Here is a 25,596-nt window from a genome sequence, read left to right on the forward strand (position 1 = left end):
GAGGTCTACACAAATGTGCAGTATAATAAAAACAGTGAGAGTGACAATTTGGATTCAATAGCACTTTATTTCTAAGTCTATGCCATGGGTAACATGGAAGGAATTGTTTTGCAGAAGACATTAGCTCCTGCCCTACGGCACTAGGGTAAGATGAAGAATCCATAGCAGCCTCCATGACACTCAAAAAGGCAACTGTTCCTTCAACATTACATAGGTATAACTCCATAGAGATAAGAAAAATAAAGTCAGTTTTGTAGGCAGAGTAATATATATGATGTAGAAATATATATCTTTATCTAATAGAGTTTCTAATTTAAATACATGATGTGATAGGTAAGCATATTGACTTACCAACATTTGCAGCATTGTACTCAACATTTATTACAGTTTACACAGAAGTGGCATCACTGGATGCCAAACACAGGTAAATTACACTGGCTGTTATAATTTGTTGTCATTACTACTAATTTTGGTTGCTCTTAAAGTTTTGTCTTCCTTCTTATCCCAGCTTTCTAATCCATGGAACTGTGTAAGGCAGACCAAGTTTTCCCCTTTCCAAATTGTTGCTATGTATTTACCAGCTCACTGGGAAGAAACAGGTGGGTCACTGATGTGGCAGTGTAGACAGAATGATCAGTATCAAACACTTGCTGTTACATGTTAGAGAGCAGTTAGCTACAGGTTTTCCATGTTCCCAGTGCTTTTCCAGGATATATAAAATTACTTTCTATCCAAAATGTTAATGCATTCTATGGCAGCTGTTGTTGATGCTTATAATTACTGTCTGTGTACTCAGGAATGGTAGACAATCAGAAATGCATACAGCTAGAAGGGAGATGATCTCAGAATAACCTAGTCCATCCCTGTTCTCTGGAGCAAAATTGGATCATTCCCAAAGATGTTTCCCTCTTGTGGTTGTCCGACCTTGTGCTAGAATACTTGCTCTTAACTATGTGCTTGTCTTCAGAAGGTGTTTTTTAATGCCTAACGTAGACCTGTGCAGTAAATTAAGCCAATTGTTTCTTGATATAGAGCAATAAACAGCATAGACCTGATAAACCCATACAAATCAACCTATGATTCAACGTAACTCTCGGGTATTTCTACATAATAAAACACAGCTCCCTATTGCAGCTGCTGAATGGCAGCCATTCCTTATCCCCTCCATCACCTGACTGTTGTGGCATGGTGCTTCTTTGGTGCTTTAGAGCAGCAGTTTCTTACCAGCTCCCAGTAGTTTTGCACTATTCATTTTTTCTGTAGTCAAATGCTATATAATTTCAGCTTAATTTTCATTACATTTATTTCTACTGGCTGACACAAGAGATTGCATGTGGTCCTGTTTCTATTTGATTTACTGGCTAAATGTTCATTAACTTACAGTGATATCATACTTTGGGCATGTTCCTATCGCATACACCAGTTTTTCTAGCACACTATGACAAACATCACTGTATTTTTCATTAAGCAGGAACAAATATGCCATGGCTCTCCAAAATGGGACTATGCAGATGGCATGCTGGTGTTCTGGGTGAACTGGTGATCTCCAGATCAAATTTGATTAATTCCCAAGGGCAGCGCAAAAAAGGATTACTGGCCACCCACCAGTTAAATGCCGTGTGGGCTCTGGGATAAGGTAAGTTCTTTCTGCATGACAGAAGGAAACCCACAACTGGAACATGTTTAAGAACTTGATCTATGCATTATCTACCTTCAAAGTCTGCTCCCTTTCTGTGAAACACTAACAGAGGAAAAATTTATAAAATCTTATATTAGTCACTGTTATTAACAGATAAGACTATGTTTACTCAGGGCCAGATCAGTTGGGTAAAGTCCTGTTTTCTGTGACCAACTTTGTTGATCACAGCTACGCTCTAAAACAAGTCATATTGTGAGTCATTTTTTAAGACCTGAATGACACAAAAAGTTTAGGATTGTGGTGTAAAAATCAAACAGGGTTTTCTTTGAAAGCTTCCATGGACAACATCAGTTTTCACAGCTTAAGATCTGTCTCTGCTTCTCCCCTACACTGGTAGAAAACAGAGATTACGAATAAGCATTCTACAAAAGGCGTGAAGACAAAAAGATATGGCCATCCACTGAATATACACGCACAAACATAAATACACTTACCTGAAGGAGATGTAAAAGCCACTAAAACAAATGAAGGGAGCAGAAAGGAAGAGGGAAGAATCTTGCCCATGCCAAGTGTCCCTATAAAGAAGTCTAGGATAGAATGCCAATGAGCAATGACTGCAAATTAGGGAAAACACTTGAAAGAAAATAAAACACAGGTCCCTTCCTACTGTGTCCCTCAACTGTTGGCTATTGCCAGCTTCAGGGTGGCCGATACTTCTGCCCCTATGAGCCCCGTTCCAAAAAAATCTTAATCTTGAGGCCAAGACAGATACCCTTCAGCTCAGTGCTCTGGGCTGAAAGGAAGTGTGCCAGCAAGGGACCACAGATGGGAGATGGCATTGGCTTCTTGGGAGTCCCACCTTGTGCTGCGTGCCGTGGGGTCCCAGGATGAGCTGCCAGTGCCCATCTCAACAGACCCCGCTGGCTTGCTTCCTCGCTGTCATTCCTGTTAGGGATTTGGATTACCTAGCAGCTTGCACCGTGGCACAGCCTGGCTGCCAGTCCCATGGCATAAAGCATGCCACTGGGACCCCACCACCTTGGAGACCATCTGCAGCAAGCATGCCACGGTTTGTTTACCCTTGTGCTAGATCCTAGGATCAGGGATCCAGAAAACTCCATCTTCTTGCTCTATTTTTTTGTTACTGATCTGCGGTGTGATTTTCAGTGAATCTTTTCCCTTCTCTACCCTTCCATTTCCCTGACTCTGCCTGCAAGCAGTTTGGTGCAGACTGCCTTTCAGTGTGATGCTGCATAGCATGGAGTGCAAGAGGGGACCCAGCTCCTAGCTAAAGCTTCGAGGGAACTGTGCAAATACAAATCGCAAGCCGTTTTCTTGACACTAAGTATACATTTTGTCCTTGATCTTCCATCACATAATAATCCCCCAAAGTCAACTTTCTGAAGAAAGCCAAGGAAGTTTGCTGGCTCTTGCCTTCAGAGCTGGATAAGAAAATACGACAGGTGGATTCACTCAGGTGCATTCCTTGGAGTATTCAGAGACTGTCGGAGCAAACAGGCTTGTGTTAGTTGTAGGCATGCTTTTCACATGGCACGTTTCTTGGCCACTCCTGCGACTGGCAATTACTAAAGCATACACAAACAAATATGGGGAAATATGCATATGCTTAAATGCCTAACATTATGTTATGGTTCTTTGTACTAAGAAACAACAGCCCTGCAGTACAGTTTATTGCTGTAATAATGGAAAGATACAATTTGTAAAACATAAAATTATCTGCTATAAACAAAGGCTCTTATTGAAAGAAAAATAAACTAAACCTCATACTGTAATTGGCTTAGATGCCTTAATCACTGCCAATTAGGCAGTGGCTGCATACATTGTACATGGATTAGACAGTATTTTCTCTCATTTGAATTAGTTAACACATTATGGGGATGTTAATGAATTACTTTTCAGTAAATATGATTTAGATTTTTGTTGGGTCTTTGTTCAACTATCTAAGAAGGTACGGATTGAAAAAAATGTAATATTTCACATTGGAATTAATTCTTAGTGTTCAGTTATATCACATTTCTCATTATGCCTATGCTTCATTAAAAGTAGCTTAAAATATTTAGCATACATTTACAGTCCATTTCCACACATCTATAACACAGGTATTGATAGGTGAAAGTAATTATTTCCCAAGTTCAGTATGAGATGTGATATTTGAAATATCTTTTCAGGAATAATTTTCTACAGAGTATAAATACTGTTTTGTTTATAAAACCTCTTTCAGGTTGCTAAAGGGAACTTCTAAAAAGGCATGGTTTATGCTACCATTTAAAAACAATTTCTTGCTGCTGCAGGTTCTAAATATTCATATTCACAATAGTTGACAATAGTCTCTCTACTATAACGATAGTTGCTCGCACATCCGTTCAGGTGTTTTCTTGAGGATAAATGGCCAGAAAAATCAGTTAAAAATCATAATAACTGTGACTGAAGATGCAAATGAACAAACAAAACCCAGTAATAACACCATAATCAAAGCAAACTATTTTCCAAAAGCTTTCTGAAAATCTGTACTTTGAAAAGGAAGTTTCATGCTGTTTAGTAGAAGATTTCTTGTAAGGTCAAACTGTGAATCCCCAGCAGAAGCTCAGCTGTTCCCAAAACACAGATAAAACGCGCAAAGCAAAACAATACACTGTGTCTCATCCTTTCTGAAAGTCTTAGTCTATTCATCACACTTCTTGGTATTGCCCACCACTACCAGCTTATTTTAATCAACTGCTTTATACTCATTCTGGTAATTGCTTGTTATCCATTTCCACACCACTGGCTTATTCATTATTTCCAGCAAAACATTACAGACCTCATTTTATGAAAATAATTTATATACAGCATGTAGCATAATTTCTTTTTAGTTTTAATAGAGTTTGTTTGCACTTTAATTTCAATTCAAATAATGCATTAGAATTTTACTCTTTAAATGCATTTCAGTATAAGTTGTTTCTTTCGCTGTGATTTTTAAAAAAATTACTAGAATTAAAAATACTGGAATTGAAAAATACTGGGAAACATATTTTTCACAAAGAAACAGTTGATGTAAAATCAGAAAACAGTGATGTAGAAAGAAATTTCTTTTCTTCCTCTTTCAATACACATTTGCAAACTTGTGTTTTTCCAGAACAAAAAATACTTTAGAATTAAGTAAGTTTAGAATTAACAACAAATGGTATTCAGAATTCATTTCATAACAATATTTAATAAGCTTCTTAAAACATTATTTTCTCAAAATAGCTGTAAATTTCTAATAATTAAAATGTTTTCAGTTATAAAAGAAATAAGAGATTTATTAATTTCTTTATGGGGAAACCTCTATTGTTGATAAAACATAAATGTATAGTTGCCTATTTTAAATCAGAAATTATAATCAATAGAATGTTGCTTTCATGAAAACAAAAGATTAAACATTTCTACAGGTTGTGATGAAAAGAAAAAAACACTTTATTGAAAGTGTATTTTTGATGATTTATAACTATTCTAAAATACATACTGTTTGAAATATTTTCTTGACCTTGAACTTCAAAACAAATGTAGTGGATTTTATATTTTCAAAGAATTCTGACAATTCAGGTAAGTAGTTTCAGCCTCTACAACAAATTATTTGTAGTATCAACTGTTTTAGCTGATGTTTATATTTAATCATGTTTGGAAATTTTTTCCTGAAATCACTTCACTTGAATATAAAGAAAATTAAGAAAATTGGTTTAGGTCATTTTAGAGGTTTGTGTATCTTCTTTTAATTCTGTATTTCAGGTGACAACATAGTTTGATTATCTGATATTCGGGTGGAAAGAAAGAAAAAAATAGCCACATCATTTTTTGAAAAAGTTCCTGAAAAAAATCTGAGGATAATGTAAAGTCACAGTAACTATGTGGCACTTTTATGTATTAAATTCGTTCAGTTTGATAGCACGAGGATTATAATCTCCCATGGCAATCTCTACTGACATCACCACAAAGGCAGCATAAAACATTTCTAAAGGACAGAACCATTGCGTATACTTCCCCCAAATATTGGGAGAATATGGGATGAAAAGGTGAGGTTTTGCTGAACGTGGTTTATCAGAAGGGTGATAAATCAGCACATTTGAGCACAGAGGTAAATGTCAGGGGACTGCTGAAATCTCCCTTCCATGTTCATCCTGAATGTGAAGCTGCACATTTACCTGGCCAAAGGACCCGGTGCCCCCAGTCCCTCCTGGGGAACAGCAGTTCCCAGGGTCTGACTGAAGTTTAAATAACCAGAGATCTTCAGGGGGAGACAGCAACCAAGACTTCACTTCTCCTTCCCCAAAAGTGAAGTCTTCTACGTGTAAAGCAAGACAGCTAATGCCCCTGGAACCTGAGGAGGGTTTTCTGTACCGAGCTTGTTACAGGTGCCTATGTATTGGGTTAAGGAAGGAAGGAAGGAAGATAAATTTGAGAAAACCATAAATGTTACAAAACAGAGAAATGGAGATAGGTACTGTATGTGCACATGAACTTTGTAATATGATGTGATTTTTCACATCTTAAAAAAAATAATTGATCTGTGTATTTGAATCCTTGACACTTTCGCAAGTAAAGGTTATGGGGGGTTGCCATTAACTTCAGCATCTTTTTCTGATAAATCATGGACTTCAGAAGTTGTAGAGGAATTTCTGTGATTTAAACTAAAATATATTATGAGCATAAATTAGAGTTCTTGCAAAGTATGCATGGTCTCCTGCAAACACTCACATGCCACTGGCCTTTTCCTTGAAGATATGAGTGGTACCAGCTCCCTCTTTTCTCCAGGGGAAATCAGAGGTCTCCCTTCTGCTCTCAGCCAGTTTCTCCTCACCAGCCCCCCAGGTGCTGCTTCTAAACCTCCCAGAAATAGAAAGGGCATGTGGAATTGCTGGGGTCAGTTCTGAAGCAAGGAAAATAAATATTATTTAAGCTATAGGATTTCATGTATGCTCAGTAGCACTGTGAGTCCAGATAGAGTGATTATATTATATGCTTCTTTCTGATATGAATTCTTTTAGTTCATGCAGTATTATATCTATTTTTTTAGTTTTTCTAAATCGGTGTATGATGCCACGTCCTTGACATACACTTTTTCAGTTATAAACCCACTTGCTTACACTTCATTTCCCATTGTAGGAGGGGATCTGGGTCCACTCCCTCCCAGTTAAACTACCATAAGATCTGGTCATGGAGATGAACCATTATCATCCTTGAGGTCCAGAAAAGCATGTGTCGGAGGGTAGCAGCTGGGAGAACTGGGAATTAGGCATTCCAGATATTTGGTTTCCCCCATGGAGATGGAGTAGATCGGTATCTGTTTTATGATATTTATTTTTTTCTGCGCTGAATTTCAGTTTCAGTAGGAATCAGCTCTGTACAAAATGTTGTGCACATCAGAGAAGGGGCTGGTTATATGCCCAGCTCCTCCACGCACCCTGCCCTCTGCGGCCCCCTGCGCCCTCCATCTCCGGCTGCAAGCCTGTCGGGGCAAAGACTTTGCTGGGGGGGTTCTTCAGCAGCGAAGTTTCTTGATGCTTCCCGAAAGCATTCATGGGCGCTGACTTCCTGCCGGAGTCCTGCGCTCTCTGTAAAATGAAAAGTAGCAAAACAGCCCAGAAAAATCTGTGTTTTTCTGGAGAAAAAAAACCAAACGTGTGGTTATTTCCCAGGATGGGAAGAAACCCCCCGAACCCCAAAAGGGTTATTTCCCAGCGCCTTGCGCACTGAACCCTAGGAGGGAGCCAGGCTCTCAGTGCTGCCGCAGCCGGCTGAGCCCGCGGCCGTGCAGCTCCGAGCGCGGCGGCGGGGCCGGGGCCGGGGCCGGGGCCGGGGCCGGGGCCGGGCCCTGCCGGGACCCCCCGGGGCGCCTCGCCCCTGGCCATGCCTGGCCGCGGCGCTCGCGGCGACCCTTGCGGTATGCGGCTGCCTTTGGCAGAGGCACATGAAGGATTTCATTGAGTGTGAAGACAGAGAGCAGAGACAGAAAGCAGAAGGAGGCGGCTGCAGCCTTTGTAGTCGGGGAGGAATGCGGAAATGTTGAAGCACTATGTCAAACTTTTTTGAAACGGGGTCAAGTCACATTCAGCCAGCGTGGGAAAGCAAGGGGAAAAAAAAAAAAAGGTTGGGGCGGGGGGGTGGGTGGGGGGAGGCAGCAAGCTGCTGCTGCTCCCAGGCTGAACAGAGGCCGAGGGGAGCGAGCGAGGAGCGGCGGCGCGGCGCGGCGCCGGGGGCAGCGCGGAGCAGCGGCAGCGCTGAGGGCCGGTGCCCGAGCCCCGCACCGGCAGGCTGCGGCCGGCGGGGCTGCGGTCGCGGCGCTGCAGCTCCCCGGGGGCCGCCGGCCGCGATTTTCATTTCGCGTTCTCGCTTTGCCCGGGCAGGGTGGGGGCGGGAGGAGCGGGCTGGGGGACGAGTGCGAGCTGCCTTCTGCGCCAAGGTGCAGCCCGGCGGCGGCGGCAGGAGGATGCGAGCCGAGGGCGGCCGGGCCGCGGAGCAGCTACCTGTGTGGCCCGGGCGGCCGCTGCCGGGACCTGCCGGAGACATCGCCATGTGAAGGGGCAGACCCCGGGCCGGCTCTCCACCCCGCCTCGCTCAATGGGAGGTTTGTTTTAGGGAGGACTCATCCCCTCCCTCCCCACCCCACCCCCCACCCCCCCGGGGCTGAGGATTATTTGGGGATCTGGTGGCGGTGCAGGCGGCCGTGGCGCACACCAGGTAACGCGGGGCGCCCATGTGCTCCGCGCAGCCGGCCCCAGCGGCGTGGCCCACACGCCGCCCCCCCGCCCGGCCCGGGGAGCCCGCTCCGCGCAGCCCCCGCAGACGGCACCGCGGACGCGTCCCTTCGGCGGCCGGGGCCGGGGGCAGCTCGCCCCGCGCTGCCGCCGCACCCGCCTCGGGGTCGGCGCGGGGGCGCCCTCCGTGTCGGCGGCCGCGGAGGGGGCCGCGGGGGAGGGGGCTGCCCTCCTGGGGAGCCGCCGGGGAGGTCCCCTCAGCGTCCTGCCGAGCGGCCGAGCCGGGCCCCCCGCTCCGTCCCCTGAGAGGAAGCCGGGGGGGGACGCGGTTCGCCGCGCGTCCCCGCCGCCACCCCCCGCCGCGTGTGGGGCGCCCGCGGAGGGGAGGTCGGTGCCGAGCCGGGGGGTGGGGGGCGGGGGGCACCCCGGTAACGCCGCCGTGCCCGGGGAGGGCGAGCGGTAACTTTCCACCCGGCGCAGCGGCCGCGCTGAGGCAGGCCCGCCGCCCCGGGGCCACGCACACGCCGGTGGCGCTCCCGCCGCCCGGGGGCGCCCTCCGCACCGGCTGGGCGCGGGCGGCCGCGGCGGGGGCTGCGGGGCAGGTGTCCCCCGCGGCGGGGCGCGCTCGGCGCCGCCCGGGGATACGGGGGCGCGGGGCTGCCCGCTGGACGGGCCGCGGTGCGGTGGCAGCTCCGGGGGTGGCAGCTGAGGTCTGAGGCGGGGTGGTGCGGCCGGGGCAGGGCGGCGGGCGCAGGTTGCCAGCGGGCTGCTCTTCAGCTGCGGCTGAGGCGGCCGGTCAGCACACGTGTGCACCGCACCGCCGGCTGTGTGCGTGGGCTCGGGGTAGGGGGTCGCCGACTGAGCCGTCGGGGGCTCTCATCCTCGCACGGTAAAAATGCAGTGCAGGAGAGGGCTGCAGCCCCGGCGGTCCCGATATCGTTATATTACCAAGGGGTAGGGGGAAGGGAGAGGATTGGTGCGGAGCTTTTGTGAGGGGAGAGGCTTTGCCCGCAGTCCTGCAGGCAGTGCGGATGAAAGTGGATGCAAAAGAAGCGCCTCTGCTCTTCTGCCTCATGCACCACACAGCAGAGCGAGCTCTTCCTGAAGACCATCTTTCATCGTGCTGCGCTGTAAGGAACTGCCAGTCACTTATCCAGTGGCAGCGGTGTCCACAGCCAAAATGCTTGCATGCTAACAAGTTTGCTGAAGTGTACATTGCTGAGTCTATCTCGGCACACACTGCTTGGTAACATATTATTATCATCATTTAAATATATACGTGTCTCTCCTCCCCACAGGCACTTTGGGGCAGGAGCATGTCTCTCGTGATGTGTTCACGAAGGTCTTAGCACTGGGGAGAGTAGATCAAGGCTGAAACTTCCAAATGCTGCTATTTACAAACAAGTAACAGTAATATAGCATGGGATATATTTCCAAGACTCCACCACATGCACTGAAGAAACCTTTGAGACCTGCAATCCTCCTCTCAGCCCTGCCAGCCCCACCACCCGTGTCTCACAGGGTCATCATATGCAGCCCATTGCTCAGTAGTGGCGGTTGCTGTGTAGCTGTGTGCTGTAGTCTTCTGTGCAGACCATGATAACTTTGTAGTGTTGTATCAGCCATGTAGGGACGGCAGTACATGTGTCACCCTGGTGGTCCACATCATCCTTTGCATCATGTTTTTTCTTTGCTTATAGCTACCTACTATATTAGCTTAATTTTCTCAGGTTTTGAACAATGGAAAGTAATGAAGTGAACTAAACTCACTTTTCTTGCTTGGTTTGTCCTCCAGATCTTACACAGACAATGCTTCCAAAGACTGTATGATAATTCCTGGTGGCCAAAGGAGGAGACCGATTGAGGCTTGTACAGAAGGGGAACGAGAACAGGAGGGCAAGAGCTTCCTACTGCCCCTCTGGCAGAGGTACCAAGCGCGTGGCCTATCTGCGACACAAGCAAAGTACTAGTTTTCAGAAAGCAAGTGAGACCAAGAGCCACCCCGAAGCCCTTGGAGCCCAGGAGGAAGAGGAGCAGCGCCAGCATGGATAAGGACAGCACAAACCTGGCTGACCAGCAGTATGAATGTGTGGCTGAGATCGGGGAAGGAGCCTATGGGAAGGTGTTCAAAGCCCGAGACCTGAAGAATGGAGGTCGCTTTGTTGCGCTGAAGCGAGTACGGGTGCAGACCAGTGAAGAGGGGATGCCGCTGTCCACTATCCGAGAGGTGGCAGTTTTGAGGCACCTGGAGACGTTCGAGCACCCCAACGTGGTCAGGTGAGGAAATGGGGCAGGCGGCATCCCGGTCAGTGGGGGCCTGGTGTTCGTACATAAATGGGGCGAGCGAGAGTTTGGGTACATAAATGGACTGGACACTAGTTTGGGTTTGTGCATGAAGTGAGCGCTGAACTGCGTACATGAAGTGAGGTTTGAGGTTTCAGCAGGCCACGGCGCTGCCTGCCAGACCTCACCTCATCCCTGTGCATTGCCTCCCACACACACAAACACCCATCTCCAGAGGCATAGGTGTGTGACTTAAGTGTTTGAGTGGATGGGCAAGGAGCCATATATACACTATTTCCTCAGGCATAAGAGAGAATGAAAAAAAAAAAGTCTCCCTGGTTTTGTCTCAAGTATTAGTTCTGCCAGCTGTAGCTGATTTTTAATTCTCTATATAGCCCTATTCATTATCAACATGGCAAAGAAGAAAGTGGTAGCAGAATGTACGTTCTACCTTTCTAGATGCTTTTATAGAGTTGTAGATTACTGTATTAAAGAGAAGTAACAGCTTAAAACTTTAAGCTTTGCAGGTGAACTTATGGTTGAATACTGTTTGGCTGGTGCTAATTTCACCACGTACTGATGATTGTACTACCAAGAGTGCAACAGTACAGACATCAGGCCTTGCTTGCACAATGGTGGCAATGGCCCCAGGATGTCCTTTCTCTCATGTCGGTAGCATAAATCCTGGATAAATAACCTGCGTTCCTGAACAGATTCTCTCGATGGTAAGGCTGGCCCTACCGTAACCTCTTACATTTTTCTGTAGGTGGAAACCTCCAGCAGCCTGTGAGCGCCTTTAATTACTATTATGAACTTTCAGAAGTAAGCTTCACTTTGCAGATACCCAAGTATGCAATGATTCAAAACTGGTCAGCATCGTGCTGATGGTGCTGTATTAACAAGGATATTTCCTCTTATTTATGTTATTGTACATGCATAGCAAGAAGAAAGTATTTTATACTTCACTAACACCAAGACTCTTTAAGTCCTAGATAAATAGATTGTTTGAAGTTAGAGGTGACCATCAAAACATCTTGTAGCTGTGATCCTCCTGTCTTAGGGTCTGAGGTGAGGGGATTTACAGTGGTTGCGAGAGGGAAGGTGAGACAAGAGAATAATATTTAAACTAGAAAAGTGAATAGCTAGAGTTTAATTCTTTTTTGTTCATCTCAAGGCAGCAAAGTGCATTTATATTTCTGTCTAAACTGAATAGGCGAAGCATGTGTATTCTGAAATACTGATAGTGGAGTGCACGCCATCAGTCTCACTGCAGTGAGCAATGGGATACAGGCTGCAGCTCACAGTTTTCCATTGCTAATCAAGCAAATCCACAATTCGATTAACAACCATTATTTTGACTGGCACCTAGTAATGCCAGAGGCTTAGTCAATAAATTTCAGAAGGGGGGACATTTCATGTGGACAGCATGTTGATCACTGAATCGAGTGGCTTGGTTTACAGAGGACTGCACACAAAGTCCTTCCTTGGCAGTAGAGGGATAGCTGAGAGTTCTCAAAATCTCTGAAATCCATCCCAATAATTTATGAGAGTAAATGAGGATTTAGTTGTCCAGGTTTAGTCATTTGCGTATTTGAAAACTGTAAACCTTGTTTGAGAATAATTCAACATAATATTTAGGAATTTTTCTGCCATTGAGATGTTTCTGTATAAAATAGAAGATTTTTTTTGAGAGCTTTCTAATCCTGAATTCAGCAAAATCATGAAAATAAAACTCTTGGTTTCCAAAGAGCTATTTGATGAAATGACTGTGCAGCTGTAGGCTTGTTTTGCTTGGGTTTAAGTGCAGTACAAGCTCAACATAGCATTGCATAAATACATTGAAGCTTAAAATATTTTTACAAGTTTGAATGAAAATTCATTTTCTGCAAGCAGTAACTATTTCAACCAGCAATATGGCAATGTAGTTTCAACACAAAAACCTCTGAAGTGTGTTCCAGGTCCTCATAGTTGTGTTATGAAGCCTGTACCTTTTGCCATAAGCAGAACTTCAGATGCAAGGGTTTAGTCTGTGATTTATCAGGATGCTTGGGACCTCGGCTGCTCACCTTTTTCCACAAAAAGGCAGGGGAACGTAAGAAGCAATCTCAACCATTATCTTTTCTAAAATGTGAGGGATGTTATTTAAAAACTCGCCACTTTTGTGCATGTTTTTAATGCAGATGAAGCTGTAAGTAGCACTTTGGAGTGACTGAAATCATAACCTTATAATCAAATATTATTTGAAAATATTTAAATGCCACAGTTCTGTTACAAAATACGGTAGAAGATTTTGTAATTTATTGAAATCAAAGGTCTATTTTTGTATTATGTAAATATACTCAGAAAAGGAAGTACTGTAAAAGAAGATCTACAGTTTTAAGCAGCTGACCTAGCTGTACTTAATTATTGAACATATGCTCACAAAAATGTTCATTGTTTGGGCATGCATTCTGGAAACTGGTATCATGGCCAGGCTACTAAATAAAAATAATGTCAAATTCATCATCTACATACTGGATCAAAATGTACATCATTTTCAGAGTACTGGAGTAACAACACAAATATTTGAAATCGGGGCGGGGGGGGGGTGTATTTTTATTTGAGGGGATGTCTAGCTTTTTTCTGAATATTACAGGCAACTAGCCTGAGAGAAAAAAGTGAGAACTGCAAATAATATTGAGTCTGTTACCTCTGAGTAATGGCCTGAGTCTCTCAGTGCAGACCGAGAGTCATTCTGTGAGTCAAAATTTAGACACACTTCAAACAGATGAGCCGCACACTCCCTGGGTCAGCTGTGGTGCTCTGGCCTCAGCTGACTGCAATGGCAGAAATCACAGGCCACATGGATTTGTGCTGAATGTCGTGACCTCAGATGGTAGGTCTGGGCATCTCCAGATGCTACAGTGAGGAGCTCAGCACTCCAGGGCTTCTCCGTCTTCATGAAGTGGTGCTGAACATGAATAGTTTGGTAAGGAAAAGACCCAGCACTTGCTAGGCAGAGGTAGAGCTCCATGGCTTTGTTGGTCATGGAGCCAGGATGCCGGGCCAGCATTGCAGCTGCAGCCCAGGTTTGTCGTAGTGGTTGTAGATGCCCTTCCTCTAAAATCCTGATAGATGCTTGGAGCCAAAATTGATTTCCAGTGCTTGGCGTTAGGGATGGAAGAGAATTTTGTCCATAAAGTAGAAATGTCTAAATAGCATAGAATAATTTTGATCAGAGTATTTTTCCATACTACTGCTTGCTGATTAGGAGAGATTTGTTTTGTGGTCGTTCTCTCCAAGTCTATCGATTCCATATTCATACAATGAAGAGATGCATTTTTGACAACACAATTGCTTTTACAATGGTAGATAGTGAAGTTAGATAAGACCACTGCAGAATAAAGCAAAACAAGGTGCAAGATAAGAAGCAAAAGGCAGTCTAATCTTGGTCAGAAAAGCGATGGTAGTGGAAGTCTCTGGGGTGCGATGGAAATAAGGCCTGGAGGACTGACCTAAAATTTTGTAAGACTGTCAAAAATAGTATACAGAAAGGTGTGGGAAGTTAAAATAATTATTTCTATGTGCTTAAAATGATCTCCTGTTCACATTTGCCCTTGTATAGATTTCCCCTCCATCAGGACATCTTACTCTGTTCTATTTATCTTCACAAAACGAAGTCAAAAATAGAGTCTTCAAGAGTAAATCTTACTGTGAATTGCTCTGAAATGAGGTATGATATAGGATTTGAAATGTTCTTTGTAACTGGTAGGATGATGAAGGTTCTTCTCTAGCTCATCTTTCAGGTAAGAAGATGTAATGCTTTACTAAAGCTTTAGTATACACAGTAGTTAAATTTGGCAAAAGTTGGTCCAGCACTTATGTAGCTTAGTGCTGTTCTGTTTGGGAAAAATGAAATATATGTAGACAAAGGACAGACTTTGCCAGGAATAAATGACATATTAGATTCAGGAAATTCCTGTGTGTAAAACTGGAAGTATTCCCTGCTGCAATATATCTGTAAAGATTCTTCTTGTGATTATAATGCTAAATTCAGCAATATATTCTGTTCATTTTATCTCTCTCCTGCTGGTAATCAGATGAATAATTTTCCCCTAATGTTAATCGTCCATCAAACTATAAATTTGCACTCTGGGAAGGTGATATAAAAGACAGAATACTGTAATTTTTTACCAAATATATATTTAATAGGTTTTATACTGTTAAACCTTAAGCAAATAGAACAAACCTACAAAGCTGTATATTTTTGCTATCTGGCTCATAGTTATCTGAAAAATACAACTCTTTTAGTATTTTATGGGTTAGTAAGTCTTCCATTTTAAAATAGCCAAAATCATATTGAATATAATCTCTTAGAATATAATCTAATCTGGATTGTTAATTCAAATATGAGTGTCAGAAATCTTGCCATTCAAAGTAATTATTATCATATAATAAGGAATTAAAAATCTTAGTTCTGTCCTTCCGTTAACTTGCAGAATAGATGCAGCAGGTAATTGGATTTGGGTTCAACAGAATGGTCCACCTGGCTGGAAGCGCGACTCTGTTCCTCAGGTTTTTGGTGTAGAGATCAGTGTGAGGGAAACCCAGCAGTTTGGAGTATTTGCACAGTTATGCTGTGTTCAAAGGTTTATGTTGTTTTATATTGATTGAAATATAAATGCCACTGTAAACTGCCCTCTGTGGTACAGCAATACTGTCACGTTGCTTTTTCCCTGCTTTTGCAGTTCTGTGGTCCATGCCGTTATCTCTTGGCGCTTAAGTACCTGATGGAGCCCATCAACTGATTGCCTTGGCAGGGCAACCTGAGTGTGGGGGGAGGAGGCTGTGACTCCCCCACCCCCATGTGCCCTGACATAAAGGCTAGCACTTGATGCTGCTCAAAGGTCCCAGAGGTGCATAACGGCTTGGTGCTTAAAATTGCATTATACTTAAAAGGTGTCTCTTTGTAAAAGTGTCATAAAATTCCCTGTCTAACTTGATAGAGAGAGCATTCAGAACATATTTGTGGCAGCTCATCAATACCTCGCTAACCTTTTCCAAGGCAATTTGAACTTGGAGTTGGTTTGCTTTGTTCTGTTTGTTAGACTGAAATTATATGGGAACACACAGAGCAAAAAGAATTTCAAAACGCAGTAGCTAATTTTGTTTCTCTTTCCAGTTTGTGGTAATGCTGATATTGGCTGCTGGCTTTGTTACTGTACCAATAATAAGTTTAAAGGATGATCTCCTCAAAGTCATTGAGATGTTGCATCCCATCAAGTGAAACATTTCTATTTTAGGGCGTGTTTGTCTCCAGTGAATTCTGCTTCCTTGCTTACTCCCTTGTTCTGCCAACCTAATGTTAAACTTCTAGTGCATGACATCATTCTTGTAGATCACCAGTGTGCTGAGTTGTGTGATACCATTTGTTTTTGTGTAGCACCACTCATGGCGTCTGGCAGGACCTGGAGAGAAAGAAATGGTTACCTCTACATTGCAAGGTATAGGAATTGCTGTGCACATAGAAAGAGTAAAATAAGATGCAGGGATGGAGTGAAGCAGAAGAAACTGAACGTGAAACTTGCCAAGGTTAAAGAGATTCATGTGGCAGATGAGTCAACTGAGGTAGCAGAGGTGGATGAGTAAATGAGAAGGAAAAACTGAATGAGCTTCAGAGTCAGTTTCAATTTAACACAAACAGGATGGTCTTCAAGGCAGATGTGAAGGTGCCTTGGCAGAAGGGCATTTCCAGACTGGAGAGCGGCGGTGGTCAGGGGGAAGGAAGATGGTTCGTGCACTGACAGGCCACTACAAGGAGGGACACTGCAAAGGTCTTGGGGACGAAAGGATGGCCTACCTGGAAATACGGCTTCTCTGTTGGCAAGAGGGCAAAGGGGAATGATGTGGCTGACACTGAACAGGGTTTGGTAGTAGGTAGGGTTTGGAGAAGTTTGTTAAGTTGGCAGAGGACATTGTGAAGTGACTGCAAATAAATGCTGGCCTGTCGTCATCAGCCTGCAACCCTACAGCTCACAGAATAAGTATGTATACAGGGCAAATAAATGGTATTCCTCCTGTCCATATGAATTGTTTATTAATAATGGTTGTGATGATTTAGTTTGAATACATGGTCTGACAGAAACAGGGCAAGATAAGAGCATGTCAGGAAGGAAGGGTTGAATATGGAATAGCCTTCTGAGCCTTAGGAAATTCAGTTTCTGGAGGGAGTACAAGCTTTCTTCAAAAAATATTTTATCTTATTCTAAATCTAAGCTTTTTACAAAAAACATGTTTCCAGTCTTTGTGTGAGTAAATGTTAGTCATTTTTTATTATGTCCAGTGCTCCCTTTCTTCTTCAAATCTGTGGATGGTTGTGTCTACGCTCTTCTTGGCGAGATCTAGTCTTGCTGGGTCCTGCCCAGAATGGAAAACCGACTCATTTCGCCACGATTGCTGGTGACAGCCTGTGACTGCCAGGCAAAGCATCAGCACCCCCTGGGTTAATGGAGCCCAGGATTCAAAACTGAGCCTTGAAAAAAAAAAAAGGACAGGAGAGTGGATGGTCCACTCCCGCAGACAAGGGCCAGGGTAGATTAACTGGGACTTTCCAGTTTGCTTCCTGGTACCTACTGCCAGCTGAAGTGTGGAACAGAGCAGGGAGAAGGGAAGGGCTCGCTTTGCAGGTGTTTGAATGAGAGTGAGCTGGAGGCTGTGACTTAGCAAAGCACCGAGTGAGTAGTACAGGTAGACTCGGTGGGATTTAAGTCATTGTTTGAAGTTTAGCACAGATGTAAGTGCATTATCAAATAGAAATAGCTATGATATTATGTATGCACTGAATTTTTAAATGCTTTTCTGAACAGAGTTCAGGGACAATATACATAAGAATATGAATCACAGATATGGGTTCATATTCATGTATTACATTACTGAAGCCTTATTTCTAGAGCAGTTTTCTATTAAAAGTTAAAATAAATCATGCAGAATAAATAATATAACTATATAGTTATGATACAGCAGTAATGTGAATTTGGCATCAAGGGTGGGTTTTGTCTTTGTAGTAATTCTTAGTTGACTTAATTTAGGTCTTAGGTTTTAAAATTATTCTATAGTTTCATAGCCCTAAATAAAATAGAAGTTGCTGTCCATTCCAAAACTTTGCAGTTGTATATAAAGCATTTTGGTTTTACTCTTTGTATGAAATCCAGTTGTTTTCCAGTTTTTGCTGAACAAGTTGATTCTTAATGAGCTAACAAATTATTGAAAGATAACTGTGCCCATATACGTATATAAATAAGCTGTGTTTTTCATTCAGAAGAGAGGAAATTTCCCCTCCTATAGCAGCTCTTCATATATTTTTCTTATATTCTGAAAAATATTTTAAATTACGCATGTATGATTATTTACCAGCTATACCTTTAAATTATAAAGCAGTTGTATTTAATAAACAAACCACTTTAGAATTTTCCAAGGAGTGTTTTTTTCCATCATGTACTTTGACATTTTCCATTTGGGAAGCTTTTGATGAGATAATCATCAGAGAGTGGAAATGTGACCGTTGATTTCCAAACTGTTTCAAAGTACTATCTGCATCCAAGTTACTGTATTGATTTTCCTATTTATTTATTTACCTTTAGACTTTGAAAATCTAATTTGTCCTATCCTTAGAATAAGTTCACAAGGAAATATCCCGCTAAATAATCCTTTTAAAATCAGGCTGTAGAATCCTAACAGCATTAGGATCCGTCTTTAGACGGAACCAAGAATATTTTATATGGGTAGTAACAAACTCTTCCATATGATGCTTTAGGTGTCATTTTAGGGTTTTAGAAGAAGATAGGTCTCTAGCCTAAGAAACATCACACATAATTTTAAGGACCAGGTGACGATTTTGGATACCTAAATACAGAGTGTCCTGGAATGTGACAATTTGCTGATAATGGTAGAGTTGCCCGAGGGTAGATTTGCCATGACATTCCCAGCAAACAATTTATAAACTTAACAATAACTTCCATACTGTTTTAAAAGTGTTTATACTAACACTGGCTGGTTAACACTCTGGATTATCATTAACAGGTGACTGATCTTTTCTTAGTAAAAGAAAACAAATTACTTGCATATGAATTCATCTTTGCAGGAATTTCCCATTTTAATAATTGAAAACTCAGTTCTAGTGCAGACAAATTGTGCTGAGTTTAAATGAAACCTGTTGAGTTTGGACTTTTGCAGCATCAATCAGTGCAGAATGTTACATATTTTGATAGAGACAAAGAAAGGAAGTGAGAAATAGAATAGAAAAGCCTATGTGATTTTTTTTTTTCCTCTCTTTTGTGTGAAGCTTTGGCTAGTCTTTTAATATCTATTTGAAGTGTGGTCACTATGATAAATAACTGAAGGTGTCTGTTGCTGTTTAACAATGTCTGAGAATTCCCTTCTCCCTAAAATCAATTAATTTTAAACCGGAAATTTCAGTACTTTGTTCACTGTTTCTTAAGTTAACATATTTCTAGGAGCTTTCTGTGAATGTAATTCCTAGCTGCGCTGGTGCTTTTGTTTCTCTTCATCTGTGGAGCCAGGGCTGTACTGTAAGGATAGAATTCTATCACTTTTTTTTTTCTTTTTCTTTTTTTTTTTTTTTTCACATTTGATGTGGTATTTTGCATACAGCTGCAGAGTAGACAGTTACCTTTGAAAAGAACATTTGGCTGGTTTAATTTGATTAGAGCAAACCACCTCAATCATTTCTGAACTAAGACCGTTTTCATTTTAACTTGGCAGTAGGAGTTGGGAATGTACTGACTGTGCTTAGATGTTTGGGGGAGGACTCGTCTGGATACAGAGCTACCGCCGGACTGAAACAACCTTAGAGGACTTTGCCCACTCTGCTCCTTCCCCATAAAAAGGGAGGGCTGTGAAGCCATTGAATGTCAAATTTAACTTTCATTCATTATGACAAGGAATTGGACTCCTTGTGAGTGTTTCTACAAAAAATTGCAAACTTAATACATAGAAATACACAATCATACATTTTAGGAAAAAACCCCATTATATTAAAAGCAGATACAGGATATGAAAGTCTTTCATTTACAACAAACTTAGACATCCCTAGCAACAGCATTTTGAATAAAGTTGTAATAAAATCCAACATACAAACAGAAATCTAGTGGGTTTCTCATAGATACATTCTATTCATGTTAAAATTGTATCCTTTTCAGTAAGTCTTAGTAAGATTCCCACAGCCCGTCACTCTCCTAGCTTTGACTTTTTACCTCTTTCCTCATCACATAAATATATCGTAACTTTTTTAATGTTGCATATTAAAGATGAAAATAGATTCTTCAGATTTAAGTATTGTGTATTATATGTGATTTTTGCTTTTCAGTTGCCCTTGCTGGTGATCAAATCATTTTCCTAGAAAAACCCTTGTGGCTGTCTAGAATGTCAGTGTGTCTTATAATAACAGCCCTTCAACAAATTATAGTCAGATGGTATTCTTCAGAAAAGACGGTTCTGATCTTTAAGTGCTCTGAATTTCCAGTAGTGGATCATCTTATATACAATATTTTAACCAGAAGATTACAGCTGAAGGAAGATCTTCTGGTTATTCTTGTATTGTGTTCTGAAAACCAATATGCAGTTAAGCGTTCATCTGTGTGAGCAGCCTAACACTTGCTAGTAACGGGGGAATTGCATCCACATCTTCAAGCTAATCCAGGAATGCAGGTGTAAGTTTAAGGCGTGAGTTTCCGCTGGTGAAGTTAAAGACCATAGAGTTACACTGATAAATAACCTAATGTTAAGATGAACAAAAAGGCATTAGGACAGGCAGACTGTGCAGAGGTGGCCCATCAAACATGCACATTCGAGACTTTACCATTCAGATTTTAGATGCTGCAACTACTGAGTTCACCAAATTGGGGTAGAAAAGTAGTTCTTTCATTAGGAGGTTTTTCACTGATACGGCGTCAGAGTTTCTGTTGACCGCGTCAGTCCTCCAAATTACATCCCTTTTTAGCAATGCACATAATACCTCTCTACCTTGGTACGTATCCTCTGAAATATTTGATCTCTCTGTGTTGTCACCTGAGCAATTTGTACAATGTTGTGCTTACTTCCAAACACCAGGTTGCATCACAGACCCAGTCGTTTCAGTCCTATGGACATCTCCCTTCTCCGAGAGGAAGTACTTCTATAGCTGCATTGAAACTTTATGTCTAACTTGTTATTCAGTAGCACAGCACTAGAACGTTTATCATTGATGTCCAGGTTTCTTTGGGGTGATGAAGGTTTGTGACCTGTATTATTTTTCTCTGCTAGGAAGTAGGTGAATCTTGTTTTGCTAATTTTATCTAACAGCATACTTTGTGTTTGTGATCTTTATGACATAGAGATTGAGCAGCATCTGCACTTTTGATTAGTGTGTTGTTTATACTTAGATAATCTTCTAGATTGTTAATGGAGATAGGCCTGCGCACTGATCTTTGTGGTTTCCTCGCAGACATCTCTAATCAATTTGGTGCCTTAATGTTCATCTCTGCTTTTTATAGGACGTTGAGCAACAAGTTTTGATCAAAGCAATACTACCCATATCCAGACAGGTTTGAATCAATGACTGTAGTCTGAAAATCAGAATTAAATGTCTCATTAAACTTAAAAGATTTGGCATTCTCAGAAGGGCCCAGACAAGTTAGTACTTCTGTAGAACTGAGCACCTGTGTCTCTTCATTGCACGGAATCATTCATCACATTGCCTTTACGTTTGTAACATCATTTAAAAAAAAAAAAAAGGTACTATTACTTAATTCTATGCTGCTTATTATTCATGTTGTCTCCCTTAAGAAACCACGAAGGTTTTGCTACTTTTTATTTTTTCAGATTAAAACATCTTCTAGAGATGTCAGTTATATCAAAAGCAAATCTTTATGCAGTAGTGAAAAAGTGCAAACAGAAAAGAGACTGAAACTGAAGACCATGGCAGTACAACAGCAAGAATAGTTAGGAGTTGCACAGAAGATAACCCAGTTGACTAAAAATGAAAGGTATTTGTGGCTATAGATAAAACCCAGATAGGTGAATAACACTGATGAGGGAGTCTTCTTAGAAGGCACTTTATTAAGTATATTGGAATGTCCAAAACTGGTAGGATATTGTGATATCTATAAGAAAATATATTTCAAAGACTGCTTGGTTTCCCATAACCTGAAGTTGAGAGTGGACAAGACCATTCTGCAAAAACAAAGCTTAAGTCAGAAAAAGCAAATTTAAATCTGCCATTCTCTAGGTCAATAAAAAGGATGTTAAACCTATAATTCTGGAAGAAGCTGAAAATTCAACTAAGTTTACTAGAACAGTAATAAAGGACAATTTCAACCACTGTTCATAATAAAGTGGGAAAATCAGACAAGGTTTAAAGACAGAACTTTGCAGACACTGTCGGTCGGTGAAGCAGCTGTACCTGGAGTACAGGGACGAGAGAGCACTCTCCACGTAGCCTGAAGTAACTTCAATAGCTGGTTTAAGAAATTCTTATAGTAAAGACACAAATCATAGTGGCCGCAATAATTAAATCTGGTATTTTGGGGAAAGGGATGGTTCCCAAACTAGAAGTAGTAACAGTAGGCTTTAGAAAAGAGAGATTAAGAACCAGGAGGTAATCAAAGATTCAAGTCAAGAGGCAGGATATGAAAATGCTTAGATTACACAATGGTAGGTACTCGGATAGAGATTTGTAGCAGCACATTTGGTCACTTGGGTCATATACCTTTCCCTCGTGTGATGCTCTGCCCCGTCACTGGGAATCCTGGCTGCTGCTTTGGATCTCAGCCTCTTCCTGGGCACTAGATGTAGCAGGGCGGTTTAAAGTATTGGTTCCTCAAACTCTCAGGAGGGATGGAGGATGTCAAAGGGAAACAGCAGACTTTCTCTACCCCTTTTATGGCTCTGCTCCAGTATATCGTGATGCATGCACAGGACATACACATAGCCATGCATAAAAACAATAAAACAGGAATGTAAGATAATTGTGAACAGACATCTAACCTCAACCATGTGAATATTACAAGTATACTCCATCCTAGTCATTTGGAGTGTCCCCATAGTGAGTGCAGAAAAAGGATGCACTTTCGGAGAATAATTCATCCCACTCACCCTCTGTACACACCTGGAGCAGAATGAATTGCTTTCTAGGAGCACCTACCTCTCTCTTGCTGACTGCGGAGAGCAGAGGTGGCTGATGCCGGGTGGACACCCAACTGTAGCCTGCTACAGCTAGGCAAGGGTAGGGCTAGTCAGTACAGTTCAAGTTTGAAGGTGGAAAGTGGAAACATTAGTAGGGAGTTTGTGCAGCCAATAAGAGAAGTTAGAAAAGCAAATAGGAAATTATTTGGGGGTGGGGAGGATGACAAAAAGCTGGTATTGAAATCAGAGGGTACTCAAACTATGAGAAATTAGAGGAGGCAACTGAGTAAGACATAAGGGGAACTTACATTTTTTTACCAAAGCCTATAGTATATGGATTGTTGGTAAGGGTTTGTACAAGACACTTTTTTAATCAGTTTGGCAAAAATTATGTACTTTTCCTGATAGCAGAGTGTGGGTTTCTGTGAAATGTACTGACTTCAGACAATCTGCTTCTAGTTTGCACTTGGCATTAGAGTACTAAAGGGAGCAGGGTGTAGCTGGAGCTGGGTGGGCATTGCCTGGTTACCCGGTACCCAGTTTTAGCTCCAGCAGAAGCCATTTTGGTCAAAACTTGTTAATCTCTTACAAGAGGAAGAGTAACTGAAGATGTGTGTTGGAGATGGCCAGCCATGCAGCCTACAAGTGGTCTAAGGCACCTTTTAAAGTTTTCTTGTGTATTTTTCTCCTTTCCCTTCACTCTGCCATACTGGTCTCGTATGGGATTTGCCACTAAGAGGGCAAATTATCACATTATTGACAACGTTCTGATGCTACACATAGTTTCATTGTCTCACATTCCTTTCGAGCAAATTACGTGATTGTACAATTGCAAGTAGTTGGAAAATCTCTCGGAATAATTATTTGTTTTAATGTAAAGATTTATCTCAAAACATGTCAGCTCACATTGCTTGGTGATAGCCTGCAAAGTTAAAGTCAATCAATAATGCTAACAGATTCTACTCCATCATTTTTTATGTTGAGTGTCTGTTGGAGCCAGTTCTTTTATAACTTGGTTTATGAAGCTTGAAAACAGCTTTTTTATTATGGAACTGCGAAGACACTCTCACTGTAGTAAAGCAAATAAACTGCTTTATTAAGCCATTTGGATATGGATATTACATATGTGTGTGTGCATATGTGGAAAAGAAAAAACATGAAAATTTCAAGGTTTAACTGCATTTGTACCAGGAAGTTAAGAATTATGATTTTGTAACATGGATAAAGATTGTTAGACATGTAGGACTGCAATTAGTTTAAATTCTGTGCCTTAAAAATGCCTAAACCATTTTCTTTTTTAAAGTTAAAAGAAAAAATTGAAAGAAAATGAGGGCAAGCCAGGAAAAAAAACATCCCAAAAGCTAATTGTTTTTAAAAAAGTTATATGACATTGAAAATTGGAACTTGGAACTGAAATGCCATCTTACTCCTAAGTATAATAAAATAGTAAATTTTATTAAATGTATTCTGGAAAGAGTAAATGAAAATTATGAAGTCTGATGTGAGTGGCAAAAAGCCCAGGCAATATCCAAAAGAGTAAACATCTGATGGCTTAACCCAACGGGGGCACAGTCCACTGCAGCAGGCAGTTGAACAGGGGATGTCAATATTTAAAAGCAGCAGAACTAATTTTTGAATCAGATGGCTTTTTTTTCTCCTGTGTGCAGTACAAATATATCTTTTTAAAGGCTATAGGGAATATTTAGATGTTGGGATTGTATGTCTTCTTTTAATATTGACCCTTTTTTAAATTTTTCAAATTTTGTAAAATTTAATGTCACTTTGATCTTTCTTCTTTCAAGCTTGAAATTGCCATCTTTAAATTGCATTATTCACGCAGTTCCAGAACTTACTCATTCCAGAGCACATCCTTTATACAAAAATATCACAATATCATCTTGCCAATTTTTAAATAGAGGCTTTTCTTAAAAAGACTGTTGCGTTCTTGAAATAATTTAACTAAAATTTTCTGAATGGACGTGATTATAATGGTATTTCTAGTATATTGATCACTGTAATTCTCACAAGCCTGAAAGAGTGTCTTGTGCTTTGGAAAATCTGTGTTACTTTTCTGCCCTCTGGAGTGAAATCACACGGACTGTACTGCACTTAGACCAGTAGTCATATACCATAGAGCTTTGTGTACAGAGGCATTCATGGACATGAAGACTACTGTGTCTTCCTGGATTTAGCAAAAAAAATGCTCTAGTGTGTATGTTTCTTCCAAATGGATTTGAGACAGTTAGCTCTCAGGCAAATATTTTCATAATCCAGACACAGATTCTTATTTCAGAACATATAGATGCCAGTTGCGATGTTTGAAAACCAAGACATGCCTGCATGAAAAGTAGGTAAGGCAAATCACCAGAAATTTTGACTTTTTCTTCACAGAAAGTCACTTCAATTCTGTGATAACTCAGAAAGCAGCTGAATGGACCTTTATAAAACATGTGAACTAAGTCGCTTCTAAGTGGAGACAGCTGGGGTCTATTTAATATCCTGTGTAAAATGGTAGAGGTCAGCTTTCTGGAATAACTTAGGAGTTTTATTTCACGAATAACCTACTGCTGGAGGGACCTGGGGTGATGGTGAGGGTCTCAAACTAAAATGCGCTCTAAGGAAAAGCTCCAGGGCCGTAGCTGTCACTCTAGCTCTGCATTTGGTGCAGGATGGTAGGAAGCATCCTGTGGCCTGTGGTAATTGAGCATCCTTATAAATGTCTATTGTGTGGGTGCTTATTAATGCAGATAACTACTCTCATTTTTTTCTTCCAGTTACATT

General features: G+C 41.7%; 1 protein-coding gene and 1 long non-coding RNA gene across 5 annotated transcripts in view; one reads left to right on the forward strand and one right to left on the reverse strand.

Moving 5' to 3' along the window:
* Window positions 1-1,469: 1,469 nt before the first annotated feature.
* CDK6 (cyclin dependent kinase 6) overlaps window positions 1,470-25,596 on the forward strand; it is a 147,208-nt gene continuing 123,081 nt past the window's right edge. Inside the window, exons 1-2 of one of the 4 annotated variants that reach the window (XM_040593820.1) lie at window positions 1,470-1,636; window positions 10,169-10,650. In XM_040593820.1, the coding sequence (XP_040449754.1) occupies window positions 10,418-10,650 (233 nt within the window). In that variant the 5' untranslated portion in view covers window positions 1,470-1,636; window positions 10,169-10,417. Of the gene's footprint in view, window positions 1,637-8,014; window positions 8,244-8,298; window positions 8,357-9,247; window positions 9,620-10,168; window positions 10,651-25,596 lie in introns of those variants that run through there. The other 3 variants (XM_040593816.1, XM_040593818.1, XM_040593819.1) reach the window with 3 other exon arrangements.
* On the reverse strand, window positions 6,959-8,226 carry LOC121088108. The gene is made up of 2 exons (XR_005827825.1): window positions 8,143-8,226; window positions 6,959-7,230 (listed from the first exon to the last, which is right to left on the reverse strand). It is a non-coding gene; the product is annotated as an uncharacterized LOC121088108 (long non-coding RNA).

Source organism: Falco naumanni, chromosome 4, assembly GCF_017639655.2.
Source record: "Falco naumanni isolate bFalNau1 chromosome 4, bFalNau1.pat, whole genome shotgun sequence".
NCBI classification, from domain to species: Eukaryota; Metazoa; Chordata; class Aves; order Falconiformes; family Falconidae; genus Falco; species Falco naumanni.